General features: G+C 34.7%; 2 protein-coding genes across 3 annotated transcripts in view; one reads left to right on the plus strand and one right to left on the minus strand.

Annotated features, from left to right (window-relative positions):
- LOC129752331 (uncharacterized) overlaps positions 1–22,722 on the plus strand; it is a 249,112-nt gene that overhangs the window by 218,710 nt on the left and 7,680 nt on the right. For both annotated transcript variants that reach the window (XM_055748117.1, XM_055748118.1), the window contains 3 exons: positions 21,955–22,054; positions 22,138–22,260; positions 22,328–22,675. In XM_055748117.1, coding sequence (XP_055604092.1) covers positions 21,955–22,054; positions 22,138–22,260; positions 22,328–22,675 — 571 coding nt within the window. The remainder of the gene's footprint in view (positions 1–21,954; positions 22,055–22,137; positions 22,261–22,327; positions 22,676–22,722) is intronic.
- Positions 4,234–16,715, minus strand: LOC129752332 (uncharacterized). The gene is made up of 6 exons (XM_055748119.1): positions 15,986–16,715; positions 15,719–15,913; positions 15,335–15,503; positions 4,942–5,232; positions 4,657–4,873; positions 4,234–4,592 (listed from the first exon to the last, which is right to left on the minus strand). Exons 1-6 carry the CDS (start codon positions 16,153–16,155, stop codon positions 4,357–4,359), a joined length of 1,278 nt encoding a protein of 425 aa, XP_055604094.1. The 5' UTR covers positions 16,156–16,715; the 3' UTR covers positions 4,234–4,356.

The following is a 22,722-nucleotide window of genomic DNA, read 5'->3' on the forward strand; positions in this document are numbered from 1 at the left end:
AAATGTTTTTTATAGGTTTTGCTCATATTGAATGCTTTCTGCAGCTGGGTAACTTTAATGAAAGCCAAATTCTTTACTTCGAATGAATTCAAAAATTTGAACTAAATTATAAAATTGCATAACAGTTATTGAACTGATTTTAAGTTGTAACTTTAGAGCCCATATGAACTATGAATTAAATTCAAAAACAGTCGATATCATTTTATATTCAATTCGGTACGTTACTTATAGCGTTTTAAAAATTCAAAAAGGCTCATTTTTCACGATGAGTTGTAGGAATTTTATTGAAACAAAGTTTAACTTTTATGATATTTTAAAATAACATATTGCATTCAAAAATTATAGCTTTTTTTTCAGATAAACTAACCGAAACTCCAGTTGAGTGCGCTTGAGTTTTTAACTGTCTTTAATTTCAACTGGTTTTTAATTTTGTTGCTTCTATAATACTCTTAATATATTCTTTTGGACTCCGTATGATGTTCTTAAAAATTCAAATTAAGCCTTTTCATATTATAACTCAAAACCCCCGTTCGATTAATATTTATTTTTTAGTTTTAATTTGGAATATGGCGAAATGGAAATTGACAATTTAAAATAATGATACCTTAATGATGTTTAGTTTAACCATGTCAGAGAAATCAAAACAAAATAATGCCTACACTATGATGAAAATGACTTAATTCGTTATATGTTTTCGATTCGATTTAAATTCAAATACCTTAATAAACCTGATTTTTCGTCTAAGAAAACTAGATACCAAATCATGCTTTCATTTTAATTTCCTTTTTCTGATCTATAAATGGAATGGAACCATAAAAATGCCTTATTAAGCTGTCGTTGAAAAATCAACGCCTTATCGAGCCTTCATTTTTTATTGATACTTTACTTTGGTATTAGTTTGCCATCATATATCTGATTTTCCATCAAAAAAAAATTAATACCAAATCATGCTATTCTTTTGATCTCACTTTTCTGCTCTATAGTAATAGATGAAACCTTAATGATGCCTTGTTTTGTTATCTTTGAAAAAACAAAACCAAATATTGCTATAATTTTGGTCTCAATGCCTTATTTAGGTATTGATTTGGTATCACATTTCGACATATTGATGCTTCAATGAGACCTAATTTTGCAATCGGGAAAAATGCGATACTATATTATGCTATCATTATGGCATTGATAGCTCATTTTGGTTACTGTTTGCTATCGATTCAGGCATCAAAGTCTGCTCGGGCATGACTTCCTACTTCAACACTATCATAGTATTTCTTCAAAACAAATTTAACATAACAATGCGCTTCAATAAATGAATTGAATTATCAAGTTTTTAATTAAATTAAGAATCTTTGTTTTCGTATAAACGCGGTTATTTTAAAACGTAGATATATAATAAAAAAAATATGAATTTGCGCTTGTTGAACACTTGGTTCGAGAATAAACAAAATCATTAACATGAAATCGCCATCGATTTTTTTTAAAAGAATATTTGTGAATTATATAGCAGGTAGAGATCTCTTATTTGAATCAAAATCTTGCTGGTAGTTATCTGAGGATTAAAAAAAAACAAAAAGATCAAGTTCTTCTATATAAGAATGAAAAATTAATGCTAATATTATTTCAAACAAAATAACTTAGTATCTATGGAATAAATGCAATGAGATTAAAAAATCTTTGAACATGGTAAATTTTATAAATGAACATTTTCTACTATCAAAGGGGTTCTATGCAAAATTAGGACCAGATTATACTACGGAAAGAGGTCGCACGTTAATTTTGTATAGAATTGAGCGAATTTATTCGGGATGAACAATAAAAACTTATTAAACAGTTTTTCACCAAAAATTTTGGTCCTTATTAACCGATTATTTTTTTTAATTTCAGTGTTTTAAAGCTTAAATTATAAAAATATTTCATCTGAGGAACACATTTCGATTAGAGTTACCATAAAACAGATATTAAGCTTCAAACCAGGTATATAACCCATCAGAAGCTTATTTTTGAAACTCAATATGTTTTTTTTTTAAACATAAACCTTATTGAAATGGGACCTTGGGATAAATTGTTTGTCATAACGAAAGCTTTGTGAATGACTATAATGAAATCAAATCACCCGATTAGGACTTCAGAAATTGGTGCAAAACTGGGTGTTCATGTTTTTCTCATAATTCCATACAAATTTAAGGCTCATTGCGCCATCTGTTTCCGTGGCCCGATCCCCCAAATTTAACACTTGACTTTGTGCTAGACCTAGGATTTATTTAAGCTTTTTCATAAGTCGGCTGATTTAGGCACTTTAGTGTCCATTAACTAACTTTTAATAGATCGCAGGATTATGAAATGATCATTTAAATTTCCTTTCCTTTGCAATAAAATATTGAAATGATTCAGAAAAATATTTCAACGCTTTTACAAATATATATTTTCTAGCATAAGTTTAAAAAAAATATATTCACATCATCGCACAAATAAATTTCGAATAAAATTGATGTGCACAGTGTTGCTAACCTAATCTGCTTATATGAGCCATTTAGATTCAATTCCCTTAATTTTTTGGGTATAAATGGATCGATTTCATCACCAAATCACATTATTTTTTGAGTTTTTGAGCATTTTAAGTGAATTAAGCATTAATTTTAAGATTATATTTTGATTTATTTCATGTAGCTGACCATAAAATTTCGTGACGTCACAACGCTTTGCAAAACCCTGCTTAAAAAAATGGCACGTTGTGACATCACGAAACTGAATCGCTCTAAAATAAATTTAAATCAACATTTGAAAAAAAAAACAAAAACAACGATGTGTTGGTTGTAATTAAACGATACTTTTCTGAAATTTTCATAAAATTTGCTCGAATAGGAAAGCAGAAAATTGCGATTTTGTAAAAAAAAACTGAAAAGTGGAAAAAGAGGCGCGTTGTGACGTCACGATTTCTTTTGCTAATATTTTGATATCTATTTGTTCAAGAAAAATACCTTTGATTTCAAATTGTAACGAATTAAATTCTGAACTTAGGGGTACAATTTATTTCAATGTGCGATATGAACTGTAACAATACAAACAATATACCAAAAAAAAATTTTGCAATCGTTGTGACGTCACGCTGAAATGGGTCTATTGCAGATTGTTGTTTTTAAGCGATCTTAAGTAGGGGAGAGTGGGGTATCGTGGGCCATGGGGAAACGTGGGCTTTTAATATTTAATAATTTAATTTAATAATTTAATAATATTTTAATATCTCAGATGTGTGTTGAGATAAAAATCTCAAACCAACTGTCATCGTCGTCGCTTTGCGTGAGCATATATTCCTATATGTTGTTGACTGAAATACGCATCATACGCTTCATATATTTATCAAGCTAAAAAAAGTTAGAAAAATTTACTTACATAATTAAAAAAACTCCTGCTAATTTCATTGGGGAACCTTAAGTGCATAACAAAAATATGCTCACAAGCTTGTGATCTTAGTTTTGTCATGATCTTTCACATGGAAAAGGAATTTTTGATGAAACATCATTAAGTCACACAAACGCAATCAATTTGCAAATCATAGTTTGTGGGGAATCGTGGGCCACACATCTTGAATCACCTATATTTTTATGTTTTTATACACATTCAGAACTTAAAATACGTTTTACCTATCTGTGAAGTTTTCTTATGCCAAATGAAGAGTTATGAAAAATATTTTGTCCATCCTATATAAGAAATTTTGCCAAAACGTTCGCGAGCCAGGTTTTGGAATCTATGCGATCATACACAGCTCTCTTTTTTATTTCATCATCTGAAATTGCTTTAAAATAACGGAATGAATTAGGAAATCACAGTTTTGGGTCAACTCATGAACTTTGCATGTTTTTTGGTCAATTTGGATTTGGTGGTCCACGATTCCCCACCATTTTTCAAAATCCAAAAAATATTGCATTTTTTTTAACAGTCAGAATTTTTGGATAGTAACTTATTAAAAATTTTAATTAAAAACCTTATGATACCTTGAAAATGTAGAAAACCATACCATTTTTTATTTTTATTTTATCTTTTATAATAAAGAAGTTATGAAACAACGAAAAAAAGTGGCCCATGATTCCCCACTCTCCCATACATACTCAAGGCTTTCGAATGTATACGATTCAAAAAAAGCTCTTAAAATTCTAATCATGTGGAATATCTGACACAATAAATTTCTATAGATATTGCGTATTTTTTGAAGGGCTATCGAAGAAAGAAAAAAACGGATTTGAAAAATACTCTTCAAATTTCAGAAGCGTTATTCTCGGTTCGGTGTTTCTGTTTCATTCAACTTAATAAATGCTCACGCGAGAACCACTATCCCCTAAAGTTAATAAAAATAACAAAATCCTAACGTTGGAAGCGTCCCATAAGACCCTTAATTTTGCTATCGACGTTACCCCAATCGAGCATACCCCGAACTTCGTAATCCTTCAGCTGACGGTTGATGTGATCTGCGTGGGCCTTCAACACAGTCTTCAAATCAACCTTTTGCTCGGGTTTATATAGAGTCGGCTGCATTGCTGGCGTATTTTGAGCGTTCTTGGTACGTAGAAATGGGGCCGTCGTCAGCGATAGAATTACCTCTGAAACATAAATATAAGCTTTTGCGTCATTTCTGCATCTCAATGTCAGATACTCGATATTTACCTAGAGCACCATACTTGAGAAGTTCGACCTGCAAATCAACCAGTGATGGTATTTTCTTCTTGTAGTTCAGTCGTTGAAGAAGCAGTGACAGCGTTTCGTGATAGGTGTAGATGAGCTCATCTTTTGATGTTTCCAAGACGTCATAGGCCGGTGACGATGTCAAAAAGAAGAGTAAATCGATAATCGGTGATCCAACGACACAATTTTGGAAATCAACCTACAAATTTGAGAAACTTAAATGTAGCATACATTTTTAAATAAAAACAAAACTCGTTTAGCACTCACAAAAATGGCATCGACAAGTTCGTTGTCCTGGTACTTGAACATGATGTTGTTAGTCCAGAAGTCTCCATGGTTGAGCACCTTCAGGCCCTGACAATCGCTTCCGTACGCTTCGATGGCTTTCTGGACGGCTTTCGGTGGCAGGGTGCTTAGTTTGATGGCCGTCTCGCTATCGATGCCGAGATCAGCTGCTATATCGGCAACAGTGGCAAGTGCATTGCTGAAATAGACCAACTTGTCCTTGTGGTCGACATGGAAGGTTCCCTTAGCGAATTTGCCCAGCTCAATAGATCCCTAAAGAATTGATTTTTGTGAATAAGATGCATGAAAAAATCGTTTCTGATGAAATAAGAAGTTGTAAGATATGACAGATCTTAAATGGCTTTCAAATACAAAGTAATATTTCATGAGAATAGATAAAAGATAGGGGAGAGGCGGGCTATATGCGCATATTAAGGAAAGCACTCATTTTCTCCGATATTCCAATAGATAGGAGTCTGAAAACTATATACACATGAGCGGACATCTGTTTTATGTACGTTTAAGCAATTTTTCTGTAAAAATCTCTTACAGCTTTTGTGAAAATAATTTTATAATATAAGAAGTCAAAAAAGCCGATTTCCGAAACTGGCGGGCTAAATGCGCATATTTTTGTTTTTAGCTATATTTCATTAACACTTGCATTATTTTGATATAATTTCATTGAAAATGGTAGAAACGGATGTTAGGCATTCGTCAAGGCTGAAATTTTGGTTCAATTTTTTACATCACTAGTTCTTTTCCATGAAACATAGTTAAGTATGCCATATGGCCATATTTCATGGTAATATTTTGTTCATATTTTCATCGGATTAGTATGAATATCTTCTTTTTTCGCTGTAAGATCGCGATTTGAGCGTAGATTTAATGTTTAAATGATAAAAAGTTAAAAATTTATAAGACTAATCTATTTTTCTTGATATAGGCATTTAACCTGCCTTAATATGGGCATTCAGAACCTATCTCTTATTCCAGTATCTTATCATTTACAACTTTGCCAAATGCTTCAATTTGTTGAATTTTCGATTTCCAGATGAATAAGAAGTAAAAACCATAAAAATTTTTGTTCACAGAGTCTGTACGCACGATAATTAAAGTTCAATATATTAGAACAAAACTGACAAAAATCTTGTTTGAATTTTTAAATTTTTTCGACTTTATATAACAATTTAATTTTTTCATGCCATGTGTTAAAAGCATATTACCCTCAAACTGCACTAATTAGATATGATGAATCTCCAGCCATATAGTCAATCGGCTGTATGCGCATATTACCCAACATGCGCATTTAGGAACACTTCCCCCTACTGATTTAATAAATAAATAAATCCATAAACGCATACCATGATGATGTTGATGATGTTACAAGTGTTGAAGTATTAGGTTATTTAGGAAAAGAAAAATATTTTCATAAATGAGACCTCTTCCTTCTTCCTACTTCCAATGGGTTGATAGGAAGTGGGAGGGGGCTCCCATAGAATTTTATTTGCATAACTTGAGAACTAATCGAGAAAATGGCATGTGACGTTATTGAGCTGGGGGCGTCCTTAAATTATGTAACGATTATAGGGAGGAGACGGGAACATCAAGCATCATTACGGCTTCAACATATTTGAAACTGGTTTGAGATTCTGAGAGAGATATCCTTACGATACGATACATATTATCATACATTCCGTGAAATAATAAAAAACCGGAACCGAATAATTTTAAAACTGGATATCATGAAGTGAATTAAATATATTTTGCATCCTTCAACTCAATAGAATAAAAACTAGGCTTTCAGTTATCAAAAATTGCGCAATTTGTTAGAAGCTGACCCATAAGTGTGAGTAGAAAGCTAACGTTTTCAAGAACTTAAAAGCAATCTGAACATATATGGACTCCAATAGAGAGGATTCGAAAACTTTGTTTTCAGAGGTCGGCATTAAAACTCTATTCGCTAATTAGTCCGCTACATTTTTGTTAGTTTATTTATGTTATAACTTTATTTTGGGAGAACTTACGGATAAATGTACATCACCTGATGGAGAATAACATTCATCAGCAGTTTTGCTCGAATAATCGCACCTAATGGCGTTTGTTTATCCGTTACTTCACCAGAAATCTCGTGAGAAAATAAATTTGTCAGCAAAAAAGTAGCGGACTACACCCAAAATTCAGCCTCTGTGCCAATGGCGTGTAGTCAATTACATAGCATCATTGGTACAAGAAGATAACGCGATTGGTGCTGATTCGATTTGCTCCCACCGGCATTAATCTCCCAAGTTAACCGAATTGCGTATGTCTGAAAGAAACAAAATAAAAACGCTTTTACGTCCCTCCCTATCGCATCACAAGACGAAGAAGGATGAAAATAAATACCGGCCAACACCAGGCAGCCAGCGAACCGAGCACTGTGCGTGTGAATGTAGCAAAAGCAACAACAAAAACATCCTTCTAATTCAATCCCTTCAATCCACTGGCAAACAACCACGGCCGAGCTGTGCGTGTGTATGCAGTAAAAGCAACAACAAAAAAAACATTCCTTCAATTCAATTTGCCGGCAAACAACCACGGCTAAGCTGTGCGTGTGTATGTAGCAAAAGCAACAAGAATATATTCCTTCAATTCACCGGCAAACAAGCACCGGTCAAGCTGCCCGGCTTTAGCAGCTGTGTATATGTAGCGTGTGTATGTAATAGCAGGCAGTAAGCAAAGCACAGTTCTCATTCAATGGGTTTCCCGTTTCCTCCACTCCCGTTCCCTTTCCCGTTTCCATCGCAAGACAAATGAATACCTTGAAAGGAGGCCAAACGCCGGGAAGCCACTGTCGTGCGTTTCTTTTGTGATTGATCGGTGGCAGAATGCCTATGACAAATATCCCTCTTCCTGCATGAAGCTCAAATAGTACACTGGTTAAGATGTCGGTCTGGCAAGACCATTTGGTGGTTGGTGATTTGAGTTCGATTCTCCCTACGGGCGCTGTGGTTTATATTTTTATTTTCTTGTTTCTGGGATGAATTATCCAATAGGAACGAAATCTCATAAAATGTTTTTCTTGATTTGCTTGAATGTAGTGGTCATGCATCATTTTAGTTGGGAGGCGAGTCCTTATGCCAGTTACGGTTTTTCAAACATATCATCTTCGGCACAGTGCACATTTCAGCGCATTATCGGCACAGAGATGTGCTAAATAGGCATTGGATTTTTGCAACCTCTTCTATGGGTGTATACATAACAAACAGTGTTCGGCATTAAAACGCTAATCGCTAATTTGCCTGCTCCGTTTTTGTTAAATAATTTTTGATTTCACTTATTTTCTCACCAAACTTTTGTACTAGCTGATAAACAAACTTCACCAAAAGCAATCAGTCAAGTAAGATAGCTGATTCATGCTTTTTTTCTAGTGTCTGGCGTTAAATTGCTATTCGCTAATTACACCCATAGAAGAGGTTGCAAAAATCCAATGCCTATTTAGCACATCTCTGTGCCGATAATGCGCTGAAATGTGCACTGTGCCGAAGATGATATGTTTGAAAAACCGTAACTGGCATAAGGACTCGCCTCCCAACTAAAATGATGCATGACCACTACATTCAAGCAAAACAAGAAAAACATTTTATGGGATTTCGTTCCTATTGGATAATTCATCCCAGAAACAAGAAAATAAAAATATAAACCACAGCGCCCGTAGGGAGAATCGAACTCAAATCACTAACCAAATGGTCTTGCCAGACCGACATCTTAACCAGTGTACTATTTGAGCTTCATGCAGGAAGAGGGATATTTATCATAGGCATTCTGCCACCGATCAATCACAAAAGAAACGCACGACAGTGGCTTCCCGGCGTTTGGCCGCCTTTCAAGGTATTCATTTGTCTTGCGATGGAAACGGGAAAGGGAACGGGAGTGGAGGAAACGGGAAACCCATTGAATGAGAACTGTGCTTTGCTTACTGCCTGCTATTACATACACACGCTACATATACACAGCTGCTAAAGCCGGGCAGCTTGACCGGTGCTTGTTTGCCGGTGAATTGAAGGAATATATTCTTGTTGCTTTTGCTACATACACACGCACAGCTTAGCCGTGGTTGTTTGCCGGCAAATTGAATTGAAGGAATGTTTTTTTTGTTGTTGCTTTTACTGCATACACACGCACAGCTCGGCCGTGGTTGTTTGCCAGTGGATTGAAGGGATTGAATTAGAAGGATGTTTTTGTTGTTGCTTTTGCTACATTCACACGCACAGCGCTCGGTTCGCTGGCTGCCTGGTGTTGGCGGGTATTTATTTCCATCCTTCTTCGTCTTGTGATGCGATAGGGAGGGACGTGAAAGCGTTTTTATTTTGTTTCTTTCAGACATACGCAATTCGGTTAACTTGGGAGATTAATGCCGGTGGGAGCAAATCGAATCAGCACCGGTCGCGTTATCTTCTTGTACCAATGATGCTATGTAATTGACTACACGCCATTGGCACAGAGGCTGAATTTTGGGTGTGGCGTAGTTAAAAAAATTATTGGTTTCTTCAGTTATTTTTAATTTTCAGTTATTTTTAATTTTCTAAAAACATGCGATTTTCACACTTCTTAGAAAATGGGGTAACTTGCAACAAACTTTGTTTTTAATGAAAAATCTTATGAACACGTACGAAAATTCATAGTTTTTAATATATTTGCGATGCCTTAAAGAACATTACGCATGACAACACCAATTGCAGTAGTTTTTGGGTCTGTAAAAACAAATTTTCACATTTTTTCTGAAAATAAGGATGCTGCATACATTTAGGGGTTAAATAATACTACGATAAAATCTACATGCTCAAATCATAAAAAAAATGTTTGGATGAATGAAATTTAAATGTTTACAAACGCGTGATGCAAAACATTCATATTCCAGCACATGGAAACGAGATTAACAAGGTATTTCTTTGATTTGCATTTTGTTGCATTTAACCCCAGACACCTAACTGAATTTTAATAATATTAATTTAAAAAAATTGGGTGATTGTTCGAAAAATATTTTTACACCAGCAATGTTGGTATAACATGAGGAAACCTGTAAAAAGTTTGTAGATAATTTTATCAAGCCGATCCGTCATACTGGGTAAAGTTTTTTTCGTCATCAAAAAATATTCAAATTTGTACATTTATTGCTCGATTTTTCAAATTTTACATAAAAATAAAAAACTTAAGACAACTAGCTTAAGATGCGAGAAATTATGTCATCATAATTTTGTTATCATTAAAAGATAACTTTATTACAATGCATTAAGTTAAAAATTGATTCAATATAGTGTTATATAAATGTTGCATCGAACCCCGCTGTTGCATGATGCCCCGTTTGACGGTACTTCTTATTTAGAAAGTGGGAGGTTTGTAAGGCTCGGATCATTCTGGCTCAACGAAAAATGCAATTTTTCTAGCATCGCACACAGGAGTATTTCACCCAAAAAACCTGGGAAAAATTCAAAATTTTAAAATTAACTTTTACTATAATTTTCATGTTTATTTGATTATTGAATACATTTCCAAGTACTAGACAATTTCACAATATTTAGTTTTTTACGAACAATAGCGGCTGTCGGATCTTCAATATTTTTATCAACCGGAATTTTACAACAAACCGTATCAAAATTGCCACAAAAAATGCATTAGGAATCACATGTTGCAATCGAAAAAATAATGTCCCAATGTCACTTTTTAATTCAAGTTGATTCACAATGCATGCGAATCGCCAATCGTTCTCCGATATCTGAAATCCAATTGTTACAAGCACAACGAAATCACCATAATAAAACACATTTCAACAGCCATCAAAGAGCAAAGCACCTTCTTTTCCGTTCAATTTTTTTTTCGATAAAGTATGAAATGTTCTTTAAATTAAGGTCCATTGTATAGCACGTACCCTCATTTTTGACCTAAAAAAATGGCAAAAAACTACGTGTTATGCACCGTTAAAAAGGCACATTTTTTTATCTCATTCAGATTTGAGGTTGTTTTAAAAAAATATTTTCTCATCGGATTTTCAATTCTATTTTTCAATTCTGAATACAATTTCATATTATTTTTTTAATTCAAAAACTTGGGTTTAAGAGTAAATAAATTTTTGTAAGTGATAGGGTAAGAACACTATATATTGAACACCATCTTTGAGATTCAACGCATTTATGGCCAGTAAATAATAACGAAAGGGTTTTCGGACAAAACTTTGATATTGTAGCTTAAGTATGTTTCCCAGCTTCGAATCGATATATTTTTTTTCGCCGAAATCTGTTTTGAAGTTATCATTTAAGCCATTTAATTCAGAATTACTTTTGTCCCAAAGATGAACACAATGATTCAAATAATGAACAGGCAATGTTCTAATTATTGAACCCGTAAACATTGAATATCATTGTATATATTTTGAGATATTTCATTTGATAGTATGCCTTGCAGGGGCGATTTTGGTTGAGATAGCAACCTAGAAACAGTTTGTTTATATTTCCAAACTCCAACCGATGTTTGTTCAATAACTGGTGCATGCATTTCTATGCGAAACGAGTACCATCAAGACGCCATTCACCGCCCAGATACCATTTACCGCCCAAAATCACCCTTTTGTGTGTATTTTGAAAAAACTAGGATGTTTTCTCCAAATATATGACCTGTGTTCTGTATCGGCATCATTTTTCGACCATTTCACTGAAAAAACATCACTTAATTATGCCATTATGCTAACTTTGGCCAGAAATAAAATATTTGGTTTTTCGTTTCCGGTCAAATTATTGAATTCGACGCCTGTTAGCGAACTAAGCATTACTGTACTCCTAGGGCAAAAGGGGGTTTTGTTTACTAGATAGTACCTATTGGACCTAAAATCGACTTGAAACGATAGTTTTATTTTCGTAGAAAAGGATTGCATAAAAAAATTTTAGATTTTTTCAATAGTTGTTGTTTTTTGAAGCGTTTAGTGATGGGCGGTAATTGGTGTATAAAAAAAAGTGACCGGTCACGCACAATTTTTTTGTTTTTAACGGATGTATTGTGTCAAATGTGTAAATTGTAAGAAGCATTTAGTTTGATTATGTTAGAAAATGATGTTTTATTGCTGAAAGTAACCGGTTACTTGAGGTTGTTTGCCGGGAAGCATCATTTTGTCAATCAACGCACTTTGTTAAAATTTGTACTAAATTTGCGAAAAAAATTTCACAAAATGTATTCTCTAAAGAGCCAAAATATGGTTTTGACAGCTCGTTGTATGGAAAAAAACTAAAAAGAACAGTTTCCGTGTTCTTTAGATAGTTTTTACTTAAGAAAACATTATCGATACCCGAAAAAGTCGAGTGAGCGGTAATAGGGCCAGTTGAACACCCCAAAGTTTAGTTAAATATTTTGAAAAGCGTACATTTTTCGCATTCCACTAATTTTTTTTTATTTAAAGTAGAGCAGTTTCGGGATGTATTGGAAAAGAAAGCGAATAAAAATCTGCCGTCGTTTTTTATTACACATGTTTGAAGTTGAAAAACCGCTTAACTGGGCGGTGAATGGCGTCTTGATGGTACTGCCAGATTGAACGTTCAGTAATTGAAACATTGGCGTTTTCTGTGATCCAATGATTGAACATTTATTTTGATAAATTTTAAGAAAATAGGGATAATAAAGACTTCCACTCTTCCCGAAATCATTCAAAAAGACTAGGTTGAAAACACTCATATTATTATCTTAAACGTTTATTTGTCTTTAATCCAATTTTTCTCCCAATAAAAAATAGGCAGTTTTCTTCATACAGTCGAAAAACCAAGCCAAATTTCGATAACATATTCTAGCTCCGGGGATTGTAGCTTCTTGATAAAAAATTGAACAGAGGCAGAAAATGCTTCAACAATGGCACAACAATTTTTAATTAATTTTTCTACTGTATGTTATTGTTTTAATTGGTTAGTGTTTTACTCGTGTTCAATATCTGGTACCTGTTCAATAACTAGTGCTTCTACCCTATTAGTGACTGTGACATTGTGTTATTCTCATAAACACTTGAATTTCTGGGTAAAAAACTTGAATTACGTCAACATTTATTCGCCTACTTATAGTGCGAATGCTGGCTTTATTCGTCCACTCAAAAATATGCAGATTACCTCAAGCATATTTATAAAACTAAAGAGGAAAAATATGCACGTGTGCAAAAAGAAGTTTTCTTAAAATTTAAAAAAAAAATTTCATCGTTGTTTAAAATCTACACTTACAAACTGTAAAACTATTTCAACTACCGTCAAACGGGGCAACATGCAGGGTTAGATGCAACTTTTGTTCACCACAACATTTATTCAATTTTTATTTAAATATAATGTAATAAAGTTATCATTTAATGATATCAAAATGGTAATGATATAGTTTTCTATAACTATAAAATTTTTCTAATTCATTTGATTCACATATAAAATTAGAAAAATCGAGGATTTAGATATACCTACAATTTTTTAAATTTTTCCGATGCCGCAAAAAACTTTACCCAGTATGACGGATTGGCTAAATTGGCATCACCTACAAAATTTATATTGCTTTTATTATCCTATGCCTACACTGTTGGTGTAAAAATATTTTTCGTATATTTGTATCATTTTTTTACCCCTAAATGTATGCAGCACTCTTATGGTTTTTCTTTTAAAACATTTTAGACAGAAAAAAATCTAAAAATAAATTCGAACAAAACCAAAAATTTCTGTAATTAGTGCTCTTTGCGTAATGACATCATAAATATATCAAAAACTATAAATTTACATTAAAACAAAGTTTGTTGCAACTTGCCCCTTTTTCTTAATATGGTGAAAATCGCAAGTTTTTGTAAATTTAAAAATAACCGATTAATTCTATAATTTTTTCTAGCTACTTATCTTAGTTTGGAACCCCTCCTTTTTCAGTGTAGATTTCATTTCAGAATAAAATCTAACTTTAAACTCACATTCAAAAAACGCATCTGTTGTTGACAGGCGTATAGGGTAATAGAATTCTATTTTGGGAAGGTCTCGATTTTATACTTGAAAAAACTAAACAACTTTCAAAAAGTATATCCATTTAATACAAAAGCTGAACTTTTATTTATAAAAATATCGGTTTTTCTAGCAATTTAAAAAGATTTACGCCTTCAAATTCCTTAAACCAGTAGTGTCTTCAGTTGCTACGCTAAACAAATATTTTCTAAACAGTCTTGAAAAGCGCTTCGACACTGTTTTGCGTATTTGAATGATGGTGCACTCTAGTTCATACAGGTATAACATAATGATGCCAAAGGGTCAGAAAAAAACTTGTATCAAACATTAATTGTCTGAATAAAAATCCTCTAACCAAAAATCATTTCAGCACCAACATGTGAAAAGGGTATTGAAGACAAAGTAAACAAAACCCGTTTTCAGTGGATTCAAGTAGCCCAATATGAGCACAAAAACCGTTTTTAGTTTATTAGTTTCAAAAATCATATATTAACATAGACCCATTTCACGTGGAATTCAAAAGTTCAATTCTGGCTGTAAAAATATCGTCCAACGATTATTTTAACTTCTAGACACCGTAGTTCAATTTTTCAAATTTCGTGTTTCAGAAAAAAGGTATTTAAGTACAAAAATTATTAGAAAGTGTAAAGAGTGACGAACAAATCTGAAAGTCGTAAGATAATTTCCAATGATTATGTCATTTATTTGACTAACAAAAATAAAAGAATGATGAAAATTAATCGAAAAATGTCCGCATCATGTGACAAAAATGCCAATCAATTTTCTTCTAATATTGAGATGATCTTAAGATAAGCCATTTATAACCCGTGTGGTGTAGTACTAAAATCTCACGCACATTGATTGTGTCGTCTAAATCCGATAATCGAAAACGGCGTCAACATACAGTGTATGCCAGTCATATGATATTTGCTATGATTTTCATTGTAACGCCTCATTTTTTACTATATATTTCAGTGTATCATGTGTTTGCTTTGTATTATATTGTGCTGTATTGTATTTTTGTATAAAGTAAAACTTCTTAGATTATCCTTTCAACTGATAGCCATGAAGATAGTTATATTCATGTGATAATTTTCTTAAATTATTATTATCAGTTTTTGTTCACTTATGAAAAAAAAACGGAAAATATTCCAAGAAACAAATGTTGGACCAGGGGATTTATTTTGGACAACCTTCCATATCTTTCTTAAAAACCAACTAATCATGAAAAAAAATAAAAAAAAAATATTTAAGACCCTTGACTTCTACTATATTTGATTTTTTTCTTTATAAGAGAGATCAACAAAATTGGTCGAAAATAAGTCCTCTGGTCCAAAATAAATCCCCTACCCTATCAGTAGTATTTTGAAATTCGTTTAAAAAAAGATATGCTTACTGACACGTACCTCAGATAGCAAAACTGCACTGGCCGCATGCAGAAACGCAACCTTCTCGATTGCCATCTTGCTCTGCTCCAGGCTCAGTCCCAGTTGCTGATTTTCGACGCTGTATCCACGCACGGTAAGGTCTTCCAAGACCAGCAAATTCGACGGCACATCAGACGAATAGATCAAACTAGAATTGATAATTAACAATGTATTTCATACGATAAGGCAAATACGGTATCATCACATCATCATTTCATTGGCCCGAGCGTCGGTTCCAAGAAGATGATTTATCATCATGGCAATTGAATTGTAGCTGTCTCGCCAAAGTGATTAGATTTACCCACAAGCGATTTGGGCAGTCCGAAAATAATCGATTTACGTAATTTCTATCAGCTGACTTACTGGGGAGCTAACTCAACGGCACCTCCTAGCTTGGAGATGGTAGCCACCAGCTTCGGAAAAACGGTTTTGTAGATGAAGGTTTCCTTATCGAACACATCACTCTTCTTGAACTCTTCAACCAGCTTTCCTTCGGTGGGCTTGATCTTCGCAACAAAGGTTATCAAATTTTCTTTTGGGTTCTCCTTTGACGTATATCTAGCAAGGAATTCAATAAATTCAAAAATTAAAATTCCTGATAGAGGTTCGTCTATCTAAACTTTCACTCACTTCACGAGAATCCTGTTCATCGAAGATCGCGCATAAGGATCGTTGATCTCAGCCGTGGCCGGTTCAACATCGTAAGCCTTAATCTTGACATCCGATTCGTGATACTGTGATTGGATCAAATTCGTGAGGAACAGGGAGTTGACGAACTTGGTTTCCTGAGTTTTCGGCATCGTTATTGCGTTGGCTATCGCCCGAAGCTAGACTACTGATTGAAAGCAACCGGAAAGTGCATCCACCAAACGACAACTGCAAACTGTCGTCGAATTTCTGGGACTGCGGCATCGGCAATCCTAGTTAGTTAGGAAAGAGAGCGCAGTTCTAATCTATGCTGTAAACGCCAATATTGTAGGTACATATTGGTTATCGTAACGCACGTGATAAAACAACCTGTTGGCTGGGGCTAGTATTGGCCTTATATGAGGTGTTTTGGGCGCCCTGTTATCAGTTCGCTCTATTGATGATGAAATCGATTCACAAGAGGTAGCCGTCATATTGGACTGTAAATTATCGTTATATGACAATTATGTGTGAAAGTAGATTCATCATCGAAAAGGCAAACTTATATACAGGGCAATAAAGAAAGATAAGATATATCTCTGGGAGAACACAATACTTTTATGTAGTGGCTATCATTGATTTTGGGTTTTATCGATGAATTTGCAGGACTGAATTGTTGGTACAAGAGAAAGTTAGAATTTTATATCCTAATCGTTTATTAAAAAAAATGGATCTGTGGAGTCTAGGAGTTGCGAGAATTCGCCCGTCACGCTTGACTGGACTAGCGATTTTCCCTCGTAGGGTTTGAAAGGTTTAAAACAGTATATTGTACTCAATATCATACGTTTCAATCTTAAATTAGGTTCATAAAAAATCTAAAGTGAAAGCTTGGAGAATACTTAGCTTGCCAATATCGTTGTTCGTACAATCTTGATGAATTCGTCAATTCAAATTAGTACTAAAAACTGTGTCGAAAAGTCATTAGCAACTTTTGAAACTAGTTTACGCAAAAAAGGTGAACTGTTTTCACATGCGTCACAAGGTTTTGTGCAATCAAATTGTTCGGATTGATTTTTTCATCTTCGCTTTGGTTCATATCCACACAAGCGTGAAACATATCATCGACAAGTTTGGCAAGGAGTCGACCTTGAAGGTTCTGCCTAGATACGGAACAAAACCTGGTTCCAGTCAGCCCCAGTTGGATCCTAATTTAGCTACTTTAAAAGTAATCACTCATATCAAACGTAGCCGATCCGTATCAACGCGTGATCTGGGTAAAAATTTCAGAATCAGCATTGCGATAATTTAAAGAATCAAGGCCAGGAACTCCTTGAAGATGTATAAGAAGCGGAAGGTAAAGCGTGTCCACGATGAAATTGCTACACACAGAATTGATTTGCAAAATTTGAGTTCTCATCCGATTGCCATCCAATTTTCAGGGATTGAAAAATAACTATTAAACTTCATTTTACTATTTTACTCGTATTTTGATTACAGTCCATACTCAAATGCCCGCACCTTGGCCTTAACCCCGGCCAAGCCTTAGTTTTGGCCTCCTGGACAAAACTTCGGCTTAGGTGCGGCTTCTTAGCCACATCCCGAACGGAGGCGTTCGGGTTTCGGTTGAAAGCTACGTGGTTGTGATTTTTGGTGTTGTACGGAATACTTTTTCCTTCACTTCTGGACTTCCAATCTGTGCTCAATCGTTCCTCGAACCACTTAATCACTCGCGAAACCGTGGAATTCACGATTCTCAACGTTTTAGCGATGGAACGATGCGATAAATCCTTGTTCTCTTGATGAGTGCGCAAGATTTTATCACACACGAGCTGTTCTTTCGACTCCATTTCCACGAGTTTTGATCACAGGACTTTAAGGGGGGGGGGGGGGGGGCTAGGGTCTAACACTTTCAATAAATCGATTTTTTTATTTTCTTATTGTATAACATTTCAAGAATGTTGTGTCAAATTTTCAAGTCAATTGAAGCAAAACTGTAGAAATTATAGGCCTTTATCTCCTCCTATCTAATACTGCGAGAAAGCAAGAGCAGAAACTTTAAACGCGTTTTTCTCGAAAGCACATTTTTAAAGCCCGTGGACATCGTCATTTGAAAACTATTTATCCGATTCTTTTCAAATTTGGAACATATTTTCTACATATAAAATACCAGACCCCAACGTTTCTCTTTTTTGTTTTTTTTTTTTTACTTTGGGGAGATTTTACAGGAGAAAAATGGCGGATTTTTTCGTGAAAAATCGTAGTTTTTACTTCAAACAGCCACAAAAATTTTATAAAATTTTTTAAGTTAAATAAAAACGTTGGGGTCCAGAAAAACATCTATTAAAAATATTTTGCTCTGATTTTTTGACTTCAGATGATTCTGTGCTGAGATACAGTGTCCACCGCAAATCCTGTTTTCTAAAAGGCATCCTCGAAAGTGCTCCGTCACCGGCTCGTTTTTTAATATTTTTCTACGAAAAAATTACTAAATGTTCTTTTAACAATGCTTTGCATAATGCAAAAAATTTGAATACATTTGTTTGAACGATAGCTCTAGAAAAAAATCGGGAAAATTTTTTTTTTTTACCCGTTAGACCCTACCCCCCCCCCCCCCCCCCCCCCCCCCCTTAAACAATGCACTAGGAACTAAATCAACCCAAATTTTCATTAAATTCTTCCCAACGGTTAAAAAGTTAGAGCAATTTCATATTGTGGCAATTTCATCGTAGACAAAAAAAAAATTAAAAATTATTAAAAATTTTGCGGACACGAAAAAAACACCTGAGATGCCATTAGATCAACGCTTACTTCGCAGATAATAACCTTCCTATTTAGGCAAGGTTTTTTTTGCACCTGCCTGGTAGGCCATGCATCATTACACTTTTCTTCAATAACCCACAAGTCACGATCGGGAAAGAATATGCTCGTCTATTTGTGATCGGTACTTATGTTTTCATTTCACAGTAAATGTTAATTTAACGATCATATTTGCTTCTAGTTAGCAATTCGGAAACAACCATGTGGTTATGGGATAAACACGACCGTGAAAAGAAAAGACACTATCACAAAAGGAAGAACGACAACCGGAAACTACGACTATTTTTTATACCCGTTAGACCCTACCCCCCCTTAAACAATGCACTAGGAACTAAATCAACCCAAATTTTCATTAAATTCTTCCCAACGGTTAAAAAGTTAGAGCAATTTCATATTGTGGCAATTTCATCGTAGACACCCTTTACCTTAGGAATCAGTAGAGAAACCATCTCGAGCAAAAACAAGGACACGGAAACTTTAGAAACGGACGAGGAGGCGGATGATGCCAACTGCACGATTGCGAAAGATCGATCTAGGCATAAGGTTTTAGTATGGCAAGCTATTTGTACCTGTGGTCTGCGGTCCGGTAAATGCTGAAGTTTACAAAAAGAATGCTTGAAAAAAATATTGCTGGCCCTCTATTAAAAGCATCAGTATTTCCCTCTTTTCTGGCCGGATTTGGCATCTGCACATTACGCCGAGCCTGTACTGCAGTGCCTTTCAGAAAATAACATCCAATTCTTCTTCTTCTACCACCAAAAAGGCCGAAACTTGTATGCATCCTGGAAAATGAAAAACTTGTGTTCTTCAACGTAGTATCTGATCATAGAACATGCATTGCAGATACTACTACGGCCAGGCCAACCATGTGATGGAATACGCAAAAGATGCAGGAATAAGGGAGGAATGAAGCGTGGGGTTCCCTACCAAACGATTCGTAGGATTAAATGTATAAGTTTTATTGTAAGGTGAGAATTAAATTTGTAAAGTTATTTCAATAAAAAGAACAAAAAATGGATTGTTCTCAACCGAAACTTCCAAAGAATTATGCTTATAGAAACAGTCAATCCAACCTTTGCCACCGTTAACCTTTTGGAAATCGAAACTACGAACTGCGATTTGTTTCTTTTCCAAAGTAGCATCACACGGAACTTCTTCAATCACGCACCGAAACAAATCAACCCACTTGTTCACACCAATTATTTTTTTTGCATCAATTTATTCAAAACCGCAACACCGTTTGAGTTGTTTCCGATAGTTGTGTTTTTTTTTACCACCGGGCCCTGGGATATTCTAAAACATTTCTTTAATTATTATTACTACTTAAAAACGCTTAAATTATTAAAAATTTTGAGGACACAAAAAACACGTGAGATGCCATTAGGCCAACGCTTACTTCGCAGATAATTAACTTCGTATTTAGGCAAGTTTTTTTTTGCACCTGCCTAGTAGGCCATGCATCATCACACTTTTCGCCCATAACCCACTAGTCACGATCGGGAAAGAACATGCTCGTCTATTTGTGATCGGTAATCATGTTTTCACTTCACAGTAAATGTTAATGGAATCATATTTTCTTCTAGTTAGCCATTCGCAAACAACCATTTGATTATGGGATAAACACGACCGTGAAAAGAAAAGACACTGTTATCGAAATAGGATGAACGACAACCAGGGACTAGGACTAGTAGGATTTATTAGATTTTCTTTGTTTTAAATTTCACATTCCCAGAAAACACATTTTTAGTAAATACAATTAACAAAAACGCATGCTGTTTTTCCTCTCATCATCATTTAGAATCAAATTTAAGCACGCGCAGTTGCCCCTGATTGGTAATTTTCTTTTTGCACTTCCACCAGAACGATTCCAATTGCCCCCGGTATCACGTTGGACACTGGTTTATCTCCCCTATTCAGTGGTTGCACAACAGTTTAAATTAAAATAAAAAATTATAAATTTGCAAAAACAGAAAAAATGGCGGACATAGACAAAACGCGTAGGTGGCATTGTCTACTTTTTTAATAAAACATTAACAGTACTGGTAATTTTAACCAATCTTTGGTTCAAGATAAACAAAAACGTACTTTAAAAAATCCATGTGTTTTTATTTTTCTATTAACCCTCGGATATGGTGCCGTTTACCATGATTTTTCTTTCGGTGTGGGTTTATACTTTCAAAATAAATCAATTTAGTTTATTGACTTATGCTGTAAAAAATATCCAAGATTATTTATTCTTGAATATTTTTTAAATCACAAGTCAATATGTTTTGCTGTGTTCATCAAAGTCATTAAATAAATTTAAAACGGCAATTAAATTGCGTCAAATTAATTCACGTATTTTACAGAATTGGAATAAATTAAAAGAACACTGCTTTAACTTTTTTTTTTCAGAAGTCAATATTACTCGCAGTTTTCGGAGTTATTGGTTCAAATATTTGCCAAAATCTTAAAAAATTTGTTAAACAAATGTTTATCTTATTACAAAAAGTATCTTGGTTTTCAGCTGATAAAAATGTATTATTTGAATTCAGTGCGCCCCAATTAAGGCTAAAACCACTCTCAAATCCATTACAGTTCGCAAAAGTGTGATTTTTTATACCTTAAGTTATCTGATTTGAAATGCAGTTATGAAATCATTTGAAAATTGTATTCTGATAATGTTTACAAAACAATTATATACTTGATCAGTGTTACACGGTTACACGTTAGCATGTAATGAACCATTCAAATATTACGTAATGCGTTAAGAGGGGGAAAGGGGGAATACCTACTAAAGAAGTGTTATGCTTTGCCAGAGAGGCGCATGAATTTAACATATTTTTTGCCATCACTTTTGAAGAAGTGAATGACAATTTAAACACACAACCAATGTACCTTTCTATAGAAATTATATGTTAGCTCGATTTTCCACGATACTTTTGAACAGTGTTTCATTTATATAAGTTGCAACTCAAATTGCAAATAAAATCCAGTCTTATGGAAAAATTCGAAATGAAACGATATATCTCAGGTAGAGGGCTTATTAACGGCATGTTTTCCAAATATACCGGAGTAAGTTTCTCCAGTTGTGAATTTGTAGTTGATTAACTTATTTAAATACGAAATTATGATTCTTTCAAAATTTCATTGTCTGACAATTTCTCTATTTACAGCTAAAGATGAGAATGTTCGGCGCATTATGAGAGAGATCGAGAATCTCTCTGAGGATTCCACAAAGTTGCTCCAAATTTCGGAACTGGCAGCCAGTCTAAGGTAATAATTATTAAATCAAGCATTTGCTGAATGAGAGTAACTGACATTTTTGATTCTTCTTCTTCCTAAAACAAATAAAACAGGTGTCCCCATCAGCTTTTGGAAGAAGCAATTCGGGATCTGCAGCGAGAAGTTCAACGCCAGCTCTCAGAACGCCAAACGAACGATGCTCAGCTGAACATCCTCGAATTGACACTCAATTCTTCGTGAGTGATTACTTGATACCCATGAATGACCTGGAACAACCTATGCATATTTTTGAATTTCTTTCAGAAATGGTACTCAAAATATGACCGTAGTATTCTCGAAACCGGACAAACGATCTCAGTGGGAGGAGGTTTTCACGGAAGCGAAGCAGAAACTCGCCAGCACGACGGAACGCTGCCAGATCCCGGTATTTCTGTGTTCGGTGCCGATTCGGAAAACCAGAGCCGGGCTGCAGTTCACTTGTGCCTCTCCGACGCTCGGAGCCCAGCGTGATGTTTGGGTTTGCAACAGCGATGGTTACGTGGGCCAGGTCTGCGTGTTAAGCCTCGTTCCGGAACCAACGGTCACCAGCTGTAATGGGGTTTGCAACGCCCGGATCCTGTGTGTCGCCTCCGTGCCTGCTTCCGAAGACTGGTAAGATTTCATCATTGTCCTTGCATGTGTTTATCATCCTTATGAAA

Source organism: Uranotaenia lowii, chromosome 3 (genome assembly GCF_029784155.1).
Source record: "Uranotaenia lowii strain MFRU-FL chromosome 3, ASM2978415v1, whole genome shotgun sequence".
Taxonomy (NCBI): Eukaryota; Metazoa; Arthropoda; class Insecta; order Diptera; family Culicidae; genus Uranotaenia; species Uranotaenia lowii.

Bases quoted from the DNA above. Each gene is read 5' to 3' on its own strand.
- LOC129752332 (XM_055748119.1), bottom strand. From the start codon at position 16,155: ATGCCGAAAACTCAGGAAACCAAGTTCGTCAACTCCCTGTTCCTCACG. The intron at 5,233-15,334 runs GTACGTGTCAGT...TCAATTCTTTAG, and splicing joins GTGCAGTTTTGCTATCTGAG to GGATCTATTGAGCTGGGCAA. The intron at 4,874-4,941 runs GTGAGTGCTAAA...TCAAATTTGTAG, and splicing joins AACTTGTCGATGCCATTTTT to GTTGATTTCCAAAATTGTGT.